Source organism: Microplitis demolitor, chromosome 5 (assembly GCF_026212275.2).
Source record: "Microplitis demolitor isolate Queensland-Clemson2020A chromosome 5, iyMicDemo2.1a, whole genome shotgun sequence".
In the NCBI taxonomy this organism is placed as follows: domain Eukaryota; kingdom Metazoa; phylum Arthropoda; class Insecta; order Hymenoptera; family Braconidae; genus Microplitis; species Microplitis demolitor.
Window position 1 is genome coordinate 22,760,345 of NC_068549.1, and position 18,781 is coordinate 22,779,125.

General features: G+C 29.9%; 6 protein-coding genes across 6 annotated transcripts; 3 read left to right on the top strand and 3 right to left on the bottom strand.

Moving 5' to 3' along the window:
* Positions 1-1,054: 1,054 nt before the first annotated feature.
* Positions 1,055-3,527, bottom strand: LOC103570810 (actin-related protein 1). Its single transcript, XM_008548683.3, has 6 exons — positions 3,346-3,527; positions 2,984-3,048; positions 2,077-2,713; positions 1,834-2,007; positions 1,688-1,750; positions 1,055-1,614 (listed from the first exon to the last, which is right to left on the bottom strand). Exons 1-6 carry the CDS (start codon positions 3,391-3,393, stop codon positions 1,471-1,473), a joined length of 1,131 nt encoding a protein of 376 aa, XP_008546905.1. The 5' UTR covers positions 3,394-3,527; the 3' UTR covers positions 1,055-1,470.
* Positions 3,528-3,606: 79 nt separating this feature from the next.
* LOC103570809 (39S ribosomal protein L39, mitochondrial) lies at positions 3,607-4,940 on the top strand. Its single transcript, XM_008548682.2, has 2 exons — positions 3,607-3,822; positions 3,899-4,940. Exons 1-2 carry the CDS (start codon positions 3,812-3,814, stop codon positions 4,887-4,889), a joined length of 1,002 nt encoding a protein of 333 aa, XP_008546904.1. The 5' UTR covers positions 3,607-3,811; the 3' UTR covers positions 4,890-4,940.
* Positions 4,941-7,056: 2,116 nt separating this feature from the next.
* On the bottom strand, positions 7,057-9,751 carry LOC103570848 (zinc finger protein 768). The gene is made up of 3 exons (XM_008548728.2): positions 9,107-9,751; positions 7,963-8,641; positions 7,057-7,804 (listed from the first exon to the last, which is right to left on the bottom strand). The coding sequence occupies exons 2-3, from the start codon at positions 8,623-8,625 to the stop codon at positions 7,142-7,144; spliced, it is 1,326 nt and encodes a 441-aa protein (XP_008546950.1). The 5' UTR covers positions 8,626-8,641; positions 9,107-9,751; the 3' UTR covers positions 7,057-7,141.
* A 1,960-nt stretch (positions 9,752-11,711) lies between these two features.
* On the bottom strand, positions 11,712-13,393 carry LOC103570805 (chymotrypsinogen A). Its single transcript, XM_008548678.2, has 4 exons — positions 13,066-13,393; positions 12,852-12,997; positions 12,431-12,708; positions 11,712-12,355 (listed from the first exon to the last, which is right to left on the bottom strand). Exons 1-4 carry the CDS (start codon positions 13,329-13,331, stop codon positions 12,182-12,184), a joined length of 864 nt encoding a protein of 287 aa, XP_008546900.1. The 5' UTR covers positions 13,332-13,393; the 3' UTR covers positions 11,712-12,181.
* A 2,289-nt stretch (positions 13,394-15,682) lies between these two features.
* On the top strand, positions 15,683-17,459 carry LOC103570806 (3'-5' exonuclease). The gene is made up of 5 exons (XM_008548679.2): positions 15,683-15,821; positions 15,956-16,024; positions 16,167-16,300; positions 16,582-16,806; positions 16,885-17,459. The coding sequence occupies exons 1-5, from the start codon at positions 15,786-15,788 to the stop codon at positions 17,375-17,377; spliced, it is 957 nt and encodes a 318-aa protein (XP_008546901.1). The 5' UTR covers positions 15,683-15,785; the 3' UTR covers positions 17,378-17,459.
* Positions 17,373-18,334, top strand: LOC103570807 (putative lipoyltransferase 2, mitochondrial). Its single transcript, XM_008548680.2, has one exon. It carries the CDS (start codon positions 17,474-17,476, stop codon positions 18,173-18,175), a length of 702 nt encoding a protein of 233 aa, XP_008546902.1. The 5' UTR covers positions 17,373-17,473; the 3' UTR covers positions 18,176-18,334.
* Positions 18,335-18,781: the final 447 nt, after the last annotated feature.

Sequence of the window (18,781 nt, forward strand, 5' to 3'; positions counted from 1 at the left end):
GAGTATTAAATAAATAAAGATAATAATAAAAATATTAAAAGTGGTTTTCTAAGATTCTTTGAGGACTCTTTCGTTTCATATTTTATTGTGGCTTATTGACATTTCTCTCCGATAAATACCTGAATACTCTTACGATGTGCTAGATGATCAACAGGATTTGATAATTACTTGATAAGATTACTAATTTAATTAAAACATAAATAATAATGAAAACAATAAAAAATTTTAAATCTAGAGTAGACACTTGCGCATGCGCACAACTACTATTAGATCAACGGGCATAATTACAATTTTAATAATTAATTATAAATATAAAAACAAACAAACAAACGCTATTTTTGGTGGGGTATTAACAAACAAATCAAGATAAATGGAAAAAAAATTAAAAAAGATAGAAAATGAGTACAGTCACCGCTAACTTCAAATAAATTTTTAAAAATTTATTTAAAAAAAAATAAAAAACGAACAAATAATTATTTATAGCGAACATTGACGAACAATCGACGAACAAACGAATTGCTAAAAAAAATTTGCCAAAAATCGAATTCCCCCCGCCAACTTAAGGGAGCTCTAAATCCCAAACTTTCGTCGAAATCGATAATCTTTCGATTAATTAAAAAAAATCGATTTTTTTTTTTTAATTCATTAAAGAAAAAATTTGTTTACAAAGTTATCAACTCGAATATTATAAAATTTATTTTACTAATTGTTGGCAATTTATAATTTTTTGATCAAAATTTTACGATATTTAAAAATTCATAAAATAATCGGTTTTTATTCCTGGACCAATCGTTTTTTGAGTTTGAAGAGTCCTTAGGTCAACCGTTTTTCCGATTTTTTTTTCTTAATTCATCATTTAAAAAATCCAAAAATTATTAGACGCCTGCTAACTTCAAAATCACAAATTTTATTAAAAAATACTCAGATAAATTTTGTTTTTGTAGTTTATTTTTTTTACCAAAGCATACATATTTACAAATACTTTGCAAAAACGTCTACATTATTAATATTATTATTATTAATTATCAATAATTAATTTTTTTTTTAAATTAAAAATTTTTGTATAGTAAAGCGTTCAAGTTTGTTTTAAATATTTGACAAAACTTTATAAATGACACAAATTATTTAATCAATTAATTTAAATAATTAATTAATTAAATTACTTAACTAATGTAATTAAATATTAATATCGTGAGTATAAAAAAAAAATAATACAAATATAAATTTCAAAACATATTATTTGGATAGACCGTAGATCGAAACTTTAATAAACTTATTGATTAAATTTGAATTTGTAATAAAAATAATTCAAAATAATAACTGGGTCTCAATCTGTACAAGATTGTACGTTTGATATGAAAAAATAAAATAAATAAAGAGGATGTACATTGTGCCGAGCATTGTTATAAAAATTAAAATTCATGTTAATTTATAAATAAAACAATCGCAATAATAAATAATAACGATTGTTCAAAATGTCTTGCGGTGTATCGCTCTCGCGCCGTCTTCGTCGTACTCGCGTTTGCTGACCCACATTTTTTTGAATGTGTCCAGTGACGCTAGAATTGATCCTCCGATCCATGTACTGTAGAGACGTTCTTGAGGTGCAGATATCTGTATACATTAATTAATTAATTAATAATTAATCAATTAATTATAATAATTAACATAAATTTATAAATTTTACCCTTATTTTAATATCCTTTGGCGCCATTTTACGTATTTCTGATAGTAATCTGTCACCGAATCCCTGAATAAAAATCATAAATAAATTATTACAGTTCAATAATTAAATATTGATGATTAATAATTAATTACATATAATAAACTTACTCTAAATAATGTTGAACCACCAGAAAGTACGATATTTTGGAACAAAACTTTGCGTAAATCTAAATCAGACTTTTGAATCGAGTACATGAGGACTTCGTGTAAACCTTCGCACTCTTCCCCGATTAAATCTGGTCTGAATAATACTTCCGGTGCTCTAAATCTTGCTGGTCCGATCTGTAATAATAATTTAGTTGAATTACTGCCAATAAAGTAGACAAAATAGATTTAAAAAAAGAAAAATACTTCTAGAGAACTGCCGTCAGGTAAAATATACTGGAACTTTTCTGTTTCCACGGTCTCTTCTTTCTGTGGATTGCTGGACAAATAGCAGGAACGTTCTTTGATTGTCCGCACGATTTCAAACTCAGCTGTCGTTTTGAAATTGACGCCTTCTTTGCGTAGCAGCAGCCTCAAGTACCTCGTGACGTCGCGCCCGGCGATGTCTACCCTCATGATGCTGTGTGGCATCGCGAAACCCTCGTAAATAGGAACTGCGTGCGTGACACCGTCTCCGGCGTCGAGGACAACTCCAGTAGTGCGTCCGGTTGCATAAAGACTGAGGACTGCCTGCATGGAGATGAACAACGCGGGCACGTTGAAGGACTCGAAAAATATTTCCGCAGCCTTCTCTCGATTTATTCGCGGGTTGAGTGGTGCCTCGGTCAGGAGAACCGGGTGCTCTTCGACGAAGGTTGATAGCTGGTCTTTGCTGTATACGTAAGACCAGATTCTTTCCATGTCGTTCCAGTCTGTCACGATCCCGTGCTCCATTGGGTAGCGCAGGGACAGCAGACCGCGATGTTCTTCAGCTATTGGACCGACAAATAAATCACCTTCGAGTGCTCCGGCCATAACTCGCACGTGCTTTGGCCTTCCAATGCTATAATTTATTTATTATTTTATAAAAAATATCAGATTTACATAAAATAATTTTTAATTTTAAATTTAATTATGAGTGTGAGCGAACAGACATCAGAAAAATTTTAAATTATTAATAAAATAAAATTAAAAAAAAATGCGCATATAAGAAATTTTGAAATTAATAAATGCATTTTTTCCAAATATTTTTTTAAAATTTATTTCCTCTATTTATTTATAATTTAAAATGTCTGACGTCTGCTAAATTCACACACGTAATTTAATTACTTACTAATTTGGAAAACGACATTTAGGTATTTGGTCTCCAGCAAATCCGGCCTTAATTACCCCAGAACCCTGAAAATTTCAATGCCATAATTAATAATTATCAATAATTGGGCGATTAAATAAAATATTTTTATCGATTCCATTGTCGTTGACACTCGAGACGTCAAACAGAATTTTTTTGCCTAAAAATATACTTTTGACAGCTCAGTTAATTAGCAAAAGGTAATTAAAAGTTGCTATTTATTTATGTAATGATTTTAAAATATATTTATTGGTATTTATCACTTGGCAACAATATGGCCTGGCGTTTGACACTTGTGATGGACAGAGTTAAATCTAATAGGTTAAAATAATAAAATAACTCACGTTATCAATGACGACGGGTTGGTTTACTATCACGTCGTACGGCTCCATTTTTTAAATAATATATATTTTTAATAACTATTACTTTTATTATTTATTAATTATTATTTATTATTCTATGCGGTACTCTTTATTATATCAAGTACACCTATTGCTATGCGTGAATAATCCAAGTACTTGAAGTTATCAGTAAAAAAAAACAGTTCTGCCAACAGTTTAAATTTTCGCGCGCTGCCAACTTTTAAATTTAAAGAATAGAACAAACAGCGCAGTACTTCTTATCATTCCTATTTTATCATCCGGCATTTTAATTATTAAAATTAATATAACCTGTAATTACTTTACTTGTTACACAAATAACAATTGAAATTCAAATTATTTCAAATAATTAATAATTTAAAAATTTAAAAACTCGTGAGTGAATAATGTTTATTTTATTTTAATTATCGTGTAATTTTACTCATCAAAAATGATCCAAGGGTAATTATTATTATTATTATATATTTAATATATAAATTTATGATATACATTTAGTAATAAATATATAAAATTCTAGGTACAGAAATTTGTGTCTATTCCGTGGGAATATAAAAATATGTACTCGTTACTTTTCGTCATCACTTACGAAAACAGAAGCAAAGAAACGTCGAAATGAATTATTTGAAGCTGAAAAAAAATCTCAGAGGTCAGCAATTGGACGGATTGAGAAAATAAAAGTTATTTATGTTACATCTGAAGATGAAGTTACGATGCTGATGAATAAAAATCTTTCGACGCCCCATGACTGTGCTAAGCACGTGTCAGAAGGAGTCGCAGACTTGTCAGCACTGGCGTTTGTTGATGACGTTCCTTGGGACATGCACCGTCCGTTCACTGGAGCCTGTAACTTAAAATTATCAACCATGAAAACACCTATGACACGTGCTGTCAATAATGCATTTTGGCGGACGTGTTCGTTTATGCTGGGGGCTGTAATTGACAATGCGTTTCAAGATGACATAACTTGTCATCTTCACAGTTTCACCTCACCCAACATCAAGTCTGGGAGTTTTGTGTACGACGCCCAGTTGGCGTTGCCAGATTGGACACCAACTTCAGCGGAAATGAAAGTGCTGTCAAGTGAATTCACGAAATTCATTCAGCAGGATCTGCCGATTGAAAGGCTGGAAGTTGATGAATCTCTGGCGCTGGAGATGTTCCAGGACAATCCGTTCAAGAGCAAACAGATTCCGGATATCGCTAAGGGAAATAATGAAAAGGTCACGTTGTACAGGATGGGAGAGCACGTAGACATCAGCAAGGGCCCCATGGTTGGGAACTCAAATATTATGGGTCGGTTTACGATGACTGCGATCCATAAAATACAGAAAGAGGGAGTTGAGATGATGAGATTCCAAGGAGTCGCGCTGCCTCGCGGGGTCATGTTGAATCATTTTATGTATGGGATCCTAGAAGAGAGAGCTAAGAAGCTCAACCAAACTGTCTGGATGCCGCGGCGAGTAGAGCAGGAAGCTGAAGGACATGTTAAAGTTGCTGCTAAAAATTAAGTTTGTTTATTTATCATTTTTTAAAGTAATAAAACGTAAGTAATGTTTGTATTTTGACTTTTTAAATTATTTCCTCCTAGTTTTATTTTAAAATTCAGAAAATCTCGAGTAGTAATTTGAAGAATAAAATAATTAAAATATTAATTAATGAAGAAAAAAAAATCATAAATCAATTGAGGGAATGGCAGTTGGGTTCAACTTAAAAATTTATGAAAATTTTCTTGAGGTTTTTTACACCGAAAATTTCAGTCGTTTGTAAAAAAATTTGTTTGTAAAAAAAATTATTTAAAAATTTTCAAATTTTTCGAGTCATAAAAACAATTTTATAAAAAAAAATTTAATTTCTCATTTAAAAATTTAAAAAAAAAAAACAATAAAAAAAAATTTATTTAAATTTTACTACTCGAGAATATTAAACATAAAAAAATATATAAATCAATAAATCTGAGGGCGTCTCGTAGCTTTTTGTTCCCAAATAAAATTACCGGGAAGTCGGTTGGCAACGGAACCCGGACAGGAGACCTTCATTTTCATGTAAATTTCTGGATGGTGCGAAGCAATTTGATGGTCAACATCATCACTCTTCAGAATCGACCTGACTGCGAGAGGAGCTAGTTCCGGTGAGCAGCGAAGATCAACAGAGACAGTCAGGTCAAACTTGGGAATAGCTCGTGCATTCTGTCGGTCGTCAACTTCGTAGTCCTCAGACTCGGGTGTCCGGTTGAACTTGTTAGCAAACGCGTATCTGTTCATATTACCATAGTAAAAGAACTGACCTCCGTACTCTCCGTAGCCGGAGTAAGTCGAGGGCAGGGGAGGTCGGGGTAGAGGCATTCCCCGGTCGCGAAGCATCATTTCTCTTTGGTAGTGAAGGGTTTCGTAGTGATGTTCGTTGACACTGCCGACCAGCCGTCTCAATCTCAGATGCATGAATCGTTGCTCGTCGCGCCAGGAAGTCTCGTCCACGGCACGTGGCACCTGGAGACACGTGAACCAGGCGCGGCGCATCACGTACCGGAGCTGCATACAAAGAATATTCCCGCGGTTCCCGCGTCCTGTTGTCAAACGGAATCCTATCACCTGACGTCCCTCTGCGAGGCAGTCCAGGATGTCGATGGCTTTGCAACCGGAAATCAGTGCTGATCTTTATTTTTTTTTAAATTAATAATAATTATTATTTATTTTTTACAGATCAAGGGAACCGCTAACTTTATAACGGTTTACTTTTTTCTAGCGGTTCCCTAAAAAATAAAATAAAAAGTAATTATGATGATAACCTGTTGAGTTTGCGCTCCGAGACCTTCTCGAAATAGTTCATGAAACGTTTGCAAAGGGCGAAGAACTCGGTTACGACTGTGTCTGGTCCGTTGGGGCCGATCAGTGCCGCGGGTCGAACGTTGGCGAGGTACAGGAGGTTGTTGAGCTCGTCCAGGAGACTCCCAGCATAGAAGCATAGACGTGGAAACTTCTCGGGTCGCGGTGGGTGAGTGTAGCGCCAGGTCACTGCACGCAGCATTTTGTACTGGGTGCGGATCATCTCCAGGATATTGAACGCGCGACTGTGGACTAGGATATCGGTCTCGTTCTTCAGGTGGATTATTTTCGACTCTGTTCTTGTCATCACCGATTCTAGACGACAGCCCGCGGAAAAAAATGTTCCGTTTAAAACTGATGTCGCTACTAGCTGACATTGTCTGGAATAATTTTCGTTTTTTGAAATTTAAATACAACTAAAAGTAATTAATAAAAAAACAAGCCCAGGTATCCAATACCTGGACACAAGACGCGCTGATGTAGCGACAACTTGACAGGGCAAAAATTTGAAAACCATCTCTAATACTTCCGGTGGTAGAGTGTCCAGAGTCTCCAGTGTGTAGCTCCTCGATCTTGTTATCGGGCCATTTCTCACTTCCCATGACAACGATATCCTCCGGCGTTTGCTCGCACTCATTTAAAAAATTACCGCTTAATTATCTCGATCCTTTTCTCTCTTCTCTCCACCCTTTTCAGTACATCGTCAGTACAATATCAATTTATTCAAATAAAAATGATATTTTATAAATTACAAATTATAAAATTTTATTTTTTTGTTGTCTCTTAAATAAAAAAAAATAAACAACAGTCGCTTTTTTTTATTGGTAATTAAATTAACAGCAACATTCGGGTAATTAATTATTTATTCATAAATATATAAACAATTTTATTTATTTTTTTTTATAAATATTAACAAATAAATTAATTAATTAACTAAATTAATTAGAAAAATTCATCGGCATAAGTAAAGTTAATTTTGGTTCGTCACAAATTGTGTCTTCAGCAATTACCGATGCACTTATACTGTCTAGTAAATTTTGTATTGCATTACGATTATTATTATTATTATTATTATTATTATTATTGTTGTTGTTATTATTAATATTATTATTGTTATTATTGTGCGTGCGTTTCATATGTTCCCGCCGATGTTTCAATTCTTTAAACGCTTTGCCGCAATTGTCGCACACATACGGACGAGCAGCTTCGTGTGACCGTAAATGACTATTGAAGTGACTTTTCCTAACAAACTTTTTACTACAAATCGAACAGGAAAACTGATAACGTCCTTCGTGTGCTGCCACGTGCGTGTTTAATGTCCACTGGGTCTTGAACGTCTTCGCGCAGTAATTGCACCTTATTTTGTCTTTATCCAGCGGAGACTTTGACTCAGATCTGGTCTTTGTGAGCACCCGTGGATTTTTTAGTAGCAGTAATTCTTCTAATGAAAAATCATCGGCTATTTTTTCTTTCGACTGGACATCCGGAGAATTCGGTAACTCGAGCTGGAGTTTTGCTGAATGTTCTTTCAAGTGACCTGTCTGTGTTTCTTCATTTTGGAAATTTAATCCGCAGAGAGAAGATTTATTTTCCGTTGATTTCTAAATAAAATATATATTTATTGATATTTATTTATTAATTATGATCAAGTAATTTTGAAATCCAAAAAATTATTTTAAAATTAATTAATTAATTAAATAAAATAATTAAACTCTGGATTAAAAAATTACTTTTATAAAAGCTAATAAATATAAAAAACCTTATCAGTAACAGGATGACTGTCTAGTTGACCAGAATTATCAAATTTAATTTCTTCAAGCCTGCTTGAGTACTCGGCATTCTCATAAATAATATCGCGGCTATCATTATTTTGTAAATTATTATCTTTACCAATATTTGCATTGGTATGAACAGAATTATTAACATCACTATGTTTTATTGGGTGTGTGGAATTAATATGACGTTGCAGTATTGAGTTATTGAGAAAATTATCACCACATTGACCACAAGTACGTACATCAGATGGCTGGGTCTCATTGTAACGTTGCAATTTAGCTTCGTGACGTGCCATGTGACGTTTCAAATCATGAGCACGTGAAAATGCACGTTGGTATCGCGAACATGTGGGTATCGGACACCCTTTTGTTTTGTCAGGAGTCTGTTTTATTTTTGCCAGGCCTTCCTTGTCACTTGACAGCCTCATTACTGATTCTGACTCTGGTAAGGATCCTGGTTTTTTTTCTGGTTCTATTACTCGTTCTAGTTGGGATACTTTTTCTGTAGACTCATTTTGTAATGCTACCAATGGTAACGATTGTAAATTTAAAGTTTGATTAAATTTAATCGATGCAACGGCATCTGATGATGAATCTGTTGATAGAGGAATAAATATTATTCCATGTGATATTGGCTCGACTTCCATTATTTTTAATATTTATCTGCAACAATTTTATTTAATTACTCAACATAAATTTGCGTGTCCAGAACAAAAAATAAAATTTTTACATAAAAGTTTTTTTAAAAATGATAAAAATTCTTTTAAAAAAAATCATGATAAGTTAACCGACGTCTAATAATTTTAGGATTTTTTTAAAAACGATAAATTACAAAAAAAAAATTCAAAAAAATGCACTTATAGCTTTTTTGATTTCCTACAAGTGCATATTTTTACTTTTTTTTTTTATAATTGATTTGATGAAAAAAAACTCCAAAATTGTGAACTGTCTTCTAACTAGGATCATTATAAAATCACATTTAAAAATAATCGTAATCTATTTTCAATATAATTCTACAAATAGCTTCTGTTTAATTTACATCAACTAAAATCTATAAATATTATTTTCTAATACTTTTCTAAGTGAAAAATTTTAACTCAAGTTTCAGTAAAGAAAAAAAATACTTACCCAAAAGTATTAAAATAAAAAATATGAAAATATCGGGAATTGAATGTGCAAAATAAATTATTAATTACAATAATTATAGAGCTAATAATTAACACACACTTTAACCTCTTGTCAATAATACTCGAAATTAAATTCAGTTCTAGTCATTTATTTTTACTTATATTTCATACTTAACACTAATACTAACAGTTGCATGTATATAAATATGTATTTATATTTATATCTATATATTTATAACAAGAGTGTTCACTTTCTTAAAAGTAATGAGTGTATTACACTCAACTCAAGAAACTGAACTCTGAACTAAAACTAAACGAACTAAACTGAAAACCGAACGATCAACAATTCTATCTTATATCTTATCTAGTTTTCTGATTTATCTCCAGTATCTCCACCCCCGCAATTCAATATTATCTAAACTGTTAATAAGTAACGTATTCAGTTCATTCCACACCCTGTTCATTTAATTCCCTTTTTTTACACGTCATTATAATCAATAATTTCTCATTAATCCTAATCATTTAATTGCAATAAATATTTGATAATTATGATTATTTTTTTTTTGAAAGTAATAATTTTATTTAATTACTTATACCAGTCACTTTTTAATTTATAATTAACAATAATTATTATTTAAATTATCACGATCCTGCGTTTAAATTAGTGCGCATGTTTATAATTGCGCGATAATAACGCGCGCATTTTTATAAATGCGCATGATTTTTAAATATTATCTATAAATAAATATTATCTTGTTTATAAAAAATTAATTTACTATAATTATTAATTGTCTTTTCTCTAATAATTAATTACTCGTTAATTAAAGGAAATTATTTATTAATTAAAATTATTTATTTATCACTAATTGTTTTTTTTTAATTAATTATTAGACGAACGTAATTTATTTAAAAACTAATAATAAAAAAAGAGACAATTTTTTAAAATGTTTTTAAATAATAAAAGTTCAAGTAAAAGTTTTTATGCTTATGCTAATTTAAAGCAGGCGATAAATAGCCGTACACTCCTACATTTACTATCAAGTCCCATGAGTTTTTTCCTTTAATTTAATTATTTTAATCAGCTAATGCCTTATAATGATTAATACTCTTTTAATAATTTTTTTTGTCATTAAGAATTTTTAAATTTCCCGGCAATTTTATTAAATGAAATAAAATTATAAATTTTATCTTAAAAAAAAAAAAAAAAATTGTATATAATTTTTTTGTGATCATTAAAGTCATGGTAATTAAAATTACAGTTTATGATTCCGTGTATTTTTGTCTAGTAAATTTAGAAAATTAAATACCAGACAATTACTTTAATTAAAATAATTAAATTATTAAATTTATGACAACAGTATTTATAATAAAATATATAATTGTGAGAAATAATTAAATTTTATTTAATAAAAAAAATTTAAGTACTTGAGATAAAAATTAAAATATATTATTTCCCGAAAATAGAGTTTTTAAAATTGAACAGAAACTTGTGTCATGACTCAATGCCTTCATTCATTCGTTTAAATCATTTTGGTGGTCCCATATGTAACTTGAAATATAATACCAGTGTAATATAAATATTTTTATTACCATTCTCAGTAACTCAACTTTGTATTCTAAGTATTTAATATTTTTTATACAAAGTAATAAATATTAAATTTAAAAAAAATTCATTTTTATTAAATATTCATAAACTAAAATATTAAGCGTGTTGACATTTATGATCCTAAGTGCTTTGCTTAACTTTAAGATTCAATTATAGTCTACATATACTACAAACTATGACAACATATATGTATCAAGTATATACATATAATTGAATATTTCAGTTGAATGCATCTATAATTTAATTTAAATTGACAATAGCACGAAAATTTGTATTATTTAAAAAATTTTAAATTGCAGAACAAAAATTTGAAAAACTGTCGACCTTGTGGACGGATTTCGAAATTTCCCGCTGTTTTTGAGCTCAGAAAACTTGAGTTATGAGTTGTAGATAGAGAAATAGTCAGAATAACTTCCTAGGATTTCAAAACATGAGATCTGATGAAAACTTAATTTTTGAAAATCAGACCGAAACCAATAACTTTCATTTTTAACTTCCGGCTATGAAAATTATGATCAGGATCGCCGTCTAAGAAATTATTTTGAAAATCTCGGTTCAAAAGTTCCAAAACAGTGGGAAGTTTTGAGGTTTTCCCGTAGGGTCAACCGTTTTTCAGATTTTTTTTCGAAAATTTAAAAATTAAAAAATTTAAAGTTAAAAATCCCGCTTTTTATCGTCTTATTAATCGAATTACAAAAATTCATAAATTATATTCATAATAGAAAGTTTTACGAATTTATTTTTAATCCCATCGATATTTTCTTAAGCCTTGCGCCGGTTCTAATAATAAATCAATACTATTTTTATGTTAAAACAACAATTTATCCAAAGCCTCACTTTGTATATAAATTAGCTTTCTTATATATTTCACACAACAATATGTAAAGTTAAGTTTCTACCATCTCAGAGTTTAAAATCCTCTCTTTTATTTCATATTTATTTATAACTATAAATATTTATACAAAAAAAATTATAGTTCTTATAAAAATAACAAAAAATAAATCACAAAGTACGCAATAAAAATAAATACCATATTTAAATACTAAAGATTATAAATAATTAAACAATTACTTAAAATATCTACTTATTATTATAATTTCATTTATATACTCGAACAAACGTGAAAGTATTGTTAAAGATTAACGGTTTGGAAAACTAGGATCCTCAAGACAAGAGTCAAGTCAACCACAATATATCTATGTATTTATAGATTTATATATATTTATCATATTATAATCTGCAGACTTTTCACTTTGAAAATTGTATTGGAAAGTAAACATAATCGCCCATCGATTTTTATTCCATTAAATTAATCATTATTATTATTATTAATACTTTTTTTTCTTAAATTCCTCTTACATTTATCATATATAAAATTATTTTATGTACACTATTATTTACATATTTAATTTAGTTATTAAATTATTAAGGACAGCATTAAATAAATATTTAAATATTTAATTATAATGATCAAGTGTCGGCATTACTGCTCATGGTATTTTTAATCCATTCAGTGTAATGTTGGACTTTGGTGTAAACATCTGGGAAACCTGGTCTAGCACATCCTGAACCAAAGGATGTGATACCGGCTAACTGCCAGACACCATCGGCACGTTTGCATTGTAGTGGACCACCCGAATCGCCCTTTAATTTTTAAAATTTGTGCTCAATTATTTATAATTTTAATTAGTTTTTATTTAATTTGAAATTTAAAATTACCACGCAGGACCCAGAAGAGCCGTCGGTATTCCCAGCGCAGAGATGACCACTTCGCAGAGGTACCGAATTACCGTATGCTTTTTTGCAGTCCTCTAGAGTCAGTAAAGGAATACTAGCTTCTAAGAGTGCGACAGACAATGAAGGTGATGGTCCAGATCGACCCCAGCCGGAAGTAAAGCAATTTGTGTCTGAGAGTTTCTTTTCTGTTTCTGGTTCGGGTAGACAGATCGTTCGGATTATTTTTGAAAGTGGAGCTGGTCTACTTAATTTCATCAGGGCTGAATTATAAAAATTTTTTCTTATATATTTGTTACTTATATTTATATGAATTTTTAATAGAAAAAATTTTATTTTATTTAATTAAAACTACTAATATTTTTTCTGTTAATTATTAAAAATAATGAGGAGATAAAAAACTCACCGATATCATGATTATAATTATCAAATTTTTCATGTATCACAACTCGATCAACAGGGATTCGCACTGACCCGCGATTACCGGAATCTAACTCCCATTCGCCGAGTACTGTCGTCCATAACGCGCCAATTGGTAAATTGAATAAATCACTAGTGAAAAAAAAAAATAAATTTAAATATTTATTATGATTTATCTTAAAATAAGCAATAAAACCTACTTGTGAATACAATGAGCGGCAGTGAGGATCCATGAGGGATCGACGAGTACTCCTCCGCACCAATGGCCGATGAAACCCATTTTGGGGTGCATGAGTTGCAGTGAAGCTTGCCAGGGCCAGGATCCTCGTTTGCTTGGCTTCCCATTGAATATCCTTCCGGTTATTCTCGCGGTGCTGAGTCTCCGCGGTTCTGGAACTCCCATCGGCGTCTCCAGGACACTCCGCGGCTGGCGATGTGTAACTGCGGGATTACCGCACTCTACCATTCAAAAATTCATTCTGTACGGCTTACGCCGTGCTAATTTGCAACCGAATTCCCGCAACAAAATTAAAACTACACGAAAAAAATTTTTTTTTACCCAAGAAAATTCGTTTTGATCAAAGAATATTTTATGATTCAAAAGGAAGCAAACAATTAACAATTTTTGAATATTTTATCAACTATTTAATTACAAAAAAAAAATCTATAGTGCAATTATTTGAAATATTTTTTTTACGAATATTTACTGTCGAGAATTTTTTTTGAATATTCAAAAATCTAGTCTTATATTTTTAACTAATTTACAAAATACTAGTCAACTAAAATGTATAAATTTAAAAAATTAATATCAAGTACAGGAATTCGATTATCAAATTTAACACTCAGATAAAATAAATTTAAAAATACTTACTCGGTTGATTTTTAATTGCTTTTATTTCTTTATTAAATACTAGATATATTATAAATAAATTAAACCAAAAATTCATTTTATTTATATTTTTAATTTCAAATATTTTTTGAGTAGAAATTATTTGCATATTTCAGTTATTTCATTTTAAAATCACTGCACTGATTATTTAAATTAAACACAACAAAATACTAGAAGCTAAAACTGCTGATAAATAAATAGAAATAATTCAGGCAGAGAAGTTGATGTGACTTGTAATAGATCTCTTACCTGAATGGTCCATCTTACAATCTTACTTGGAAAGTTATACACACGTTTCCGCTTTATTACTCCTTTTTACGCTTACTTACTCTTACTTATACTCGGGTTTATTTGGTGCCAAGAGTCTAGTGTAAAAGTCTGTACTACTAATTTTAAATTAAATATCTTACTATGTAATGTCTAGAGTTGTAAAAGTTTTATTTAATTATTTAATGTCCAGGATCACAAGATTATCGATTGATAATCACAGATACGTTTACATTCCTATAAATTTACTCCGTAAAAAATTAAGAGTACGGACTTCATTTAAATTCGAATTCATTTTGTCACTCGGTTCCGGGGTTTAAAAACAATCGCTCCGCATATAAAGTGAAAATGTAATTTTTTTTTCAAGTAGTGGTTTTGGAGTCATATAGATTTAATTTTAATCCGCGTCTACTCCGATCTGGAGTTTTAAAATAAAATTTTTTCTGGAGTTAATTTTACTCCGGAAGAGATTGAATAAAAAAAATCGCATTCACTCCGAATTTGTTTTGTGTACATATATATTTATATATGTGTGCATATATATTAGTATATGATGTTAAAAGTAGCCGACAAGACAATTCAAATGTTTTTAATTACTAAATTGTCATCAAAAAAATTTTAAAAAATGTAGACATTAAAATTAAAAAAAAACTTCACGTGGATTTTTTATAATTTTTACCTGTCAGAATTTACTTTGTTTATAAACAAAGTATATAATAGAATATATTTTCTTTTGTGACCTTAACATTGTATCATTTGTGAATATAAAGGCAATGAGACAAAAAAAAATAGTGAGCGAGAAAGTGAAACTGCGGTCTCTGATCTTCTAAAGAAAGCAAGAGCATTGAGAACATTTACTTTTACTAACGAGGAAAGTATTCTTGACTTTTAAGATTTATTAAACATTCATCTCATTACGATTTAATTATTACTATTATCATTATTTTCGTTATCATTCTTATGTATCACTGGAGTTTGATTAACTCAGCATGAAAAAACTTTTTTTGTTGTGGTAAAAAGTTAAATTTATTATCGAAAGGTTTCAAAAAATTTAGTTGACCTATTTTTATATTTTAATCATCTTCACTAATCTTATATATTTCACTTTTTGAATACAAAAGATTCATTTATTTAAATAATAATTTCAATTATTTTGCCTTTAATAAGAAATTATGGTTTTAAATTTTTACGTAAAAAAAAATGAGTAAAATTTTTTTTTACCGCCAATTTTCTACCCGGGGTTTTTAAAAATCCAATATTAAATTATTATTGCAAGTATTTATATATTTACAATATATACAATATATATATATATATATAATAATTAGCGTATTATTCTAAATAATTAAATCCATAAAACATCAAAAGAAAGAAATAAATTTTCCCACTAATTCTTCAAAATTTTAAATCAAAATAAAAAATCAGACAAAATGAACCACTGAGAATTTTTTTATTAATTTTATTTTTATTGCCTAATTAAATTTTATACTAATTAGCAAGCAAATTAATTAAACTCCAAGTAGACATTTATAGTTAAGTCCGCAAAAGAATGATTTTTTTCCCGCCATTTTTACAATCGCGATTACTACGCATGCGTCAGCGCGCACATGCATCAGCCATTGGAAAAAAAATCATTCTTTTGCCGACTCAACTATAAACCGACTCACAAATTTCTATAACTAATTTTTTCAAATTAATTGCTGCAAAAAATAATTAAATTGCAATAAATTAAATTAATTATTAGACACAGAGATATATAAAACGATGACCGGCCGAGGAAAATCAGCTGTCAAGTATGAGGTTATGTATCTTAAATTTTTTTTTTCTTTATATTCTATATTTGTAATCACTGTTTACTTAATTATTATCTCTTAGTTTATCGTAAGTATGATATTTTATTATCATAATTAATTACATTCTAATATTATTCACAGAAAGATAATATTATTGAAGGAAGAGTCATCAGACGCTCAACTCGCCTTCTTCCTGAGTCTCTGAAAAAGGTTAATATTTATTTACATTTATATTTACATAAATTTTTATCACTTGCATAACATTTTTTAAATTTTCTCCCTGTTAATTTTATTGCTTTGTCAATTATTTCATACTTTTCAAGTTAAAAATAATAAATAAATTTTATTTTAGAATTTGAAAACCGAGGAGTTACAAATTAAAAACAAAGAACTTGACATTTCATCATTACCACTGATTAACTTTGCTGGTAAAATTTATTACGCTACGGATTTTGAAGGTTGTGCAATTCTTTGTGATCAAGTTATGTAAGTTTTTAAATATATTTTTTTAAATTTAATTAAATTACTTTTTTCAAAAATTATTACTCATGTGAATGTAGCAGATCTGTGACTCAAAAATTAAAAATAAATAAAATAAAGTAGTAAAATTTAAAAAAATGCGCGCACTTTTTTCATTGATCTAAATACGCATTTTTGAATTTTTTCATTCTATAAAATTTTTAAATTTCCCACTTGTCAGATACATTCACACTCATTATTTTTTTTACCATTTGGTTGAATAAATTAATAAATTATTTATATTCCAGAGAACGAATAAATAAATTTGCAACAGATATTGTACCCATCGGCTTTGATCTAGAGTGGCCATTTAGTTTCCAAACGGGTTCTGGTAAAACGGCATTAGCCCAAGTGTGTGTGTCTGAAAAAACATGTCATCTATTTCATATATATAATTTTAAAAAATTACCAGCCTCCTTCATACTATTGCTAAGTCATCCAAAAGTTCGACTTGTTGGTGTCAATATTAAAAAGTAAGTTGTTATATTTCCAGCTAGAGCTCTAATTATTTACCGACAAATTTTTATTATCATTAAGTAATTTATTTCTAGCGATTGTTGGAAACTATCAAGAGATTTTCCCGAATTTCCTGCTCAGAAAGTCGTCGAAAATAATTGTATTGACTGCGGACCATTTTACAACCGAGTATACAACCGTTCATGCCGATGGAGCTTGCAGCGCCTGACAGCTTGTCTGCTTGATAAGCAAATAAGTAAGGATGCTAAAGTTAGAACGAGCAGATGGCATATCTTACCCCTCAATGATGAACAAAAAAGCTACGCCGCTACCGACGCTTACGTTTCTCTCCTTCTTTATTTAACTATACAGAAAAAAGCCGAGGAAATCGAACGCAGTAAAATTGATAGCGAGTCCAAGGACCAGGATGCTGTGATCAAGGACGAGATCAAAGAGGAAAACGAACAGGAGACTGATTGTTTGTCTGGTGAATTGAGCGAGTCGTTCAATGAACCATTTGAAGAAACTTCTTTGATGGATTGTGATAATTTCCTGCCTCAGGATAATGATAAGGATTCAAAAAATTAATTAAAGTAAAAGAGCCATAAAAAAAATATTTTTAAGTGAATTAAATTTTAATCAAAGGACGACTTGACAATAAGGAAAATTAAATTTTTAAAAATAATGGAATCTCGTATTGTTAAATTAATATGGGCAGGACGTATGAGATATAAAGCTGGTCTTTATTTACAGAAGACTCTTGTGGACAATCATCAAAACAATAATCAAGAAAATACTCTGGTATTGATAGAACACGATCCTGTGTACACAATAGGTATCCGTGACAAAAATTACACACCTGAGGATATAAAAAAACTCGAGGCAACCGGCGCCGAATTTTTCAAAACAAATCGCGGAGGTCTGATAACATTCCACGGACCAGGACAGCTGGTAGCGTATCCAATTTTGAATCTCAAGCAATTCAAACCCTCTGTCAAGTGGTACGTGGATCAAATAGAGAAGACTGTTATCAGATTATGCGCGGAGATGGGAATAAAGGCTGAGACTTCGCCGCACACTGGGGTGTGGGTCGATGATAAAAAAATTTGCGCAATTGGTATCCACGGCAGCCGTTTTATTACTTCCCATGGGCTGGCGCTTAATTGCAACACCGACCTGTCGTGGTTCGAACACATCGTGCCTTGTGGTATTGAGGGTAAAGGCGTGACGAGTCTTTCTGATCAATTGAGAACGGAAGTAACAATTGACGACATTGTTCCTATTTTTAAGAACTCGTTTCAGGATCAGTTTAAATGCGCGCTCGTTGATTATCATCCTGGCAAGGCCTCGGAGTTACTGAGAGCCGCTGTTTCTTATTCTAAATAACGTAATAATAATTATTATTAGCAAATTAATTAATTAATTGTTAAGATTTGTGTTTAAATAATTTTTAAGAAGTAGATATTTTAAAATAAAGTTTGATAATATTTGAATAATTTATTAACTATAGCATTTAAAAATAAAATATACTATTGTACAAGCTAATTTGTGGTAACTATTATTAATTAATTATAATTTTAATATATAATATTGTATAATTAATCAATTAATTAACAGTTTAAAGCATCACAGCCTCGATCAAGGCTAGGCGATATATTTGGTTGAATAATTATATTTTTTGTAACAAGTGTTCAAAGAATACGTCTCACTGATTATTCTTTAAACATTTTTTACAAAAAAAATTGTATACTTAGTATTTGTAAAAAAAAATTTTCTAACTTGATCGTAGTTTTAATTATTTAAAAAAAAAAGCTTTAATTTTTAACTACTTAATTATTTAAATTAATTTACGAGCGAATTTAAAATTATAATTGATGAAAATATATCTATATATTTTTTTTATAACTTGAAATTGTTTATAAATAATTTTGTACTTTTTTAAATATAAATTTTTAATTTTTAGAAATTAATCAATTTTTTTCATCAAAAGAA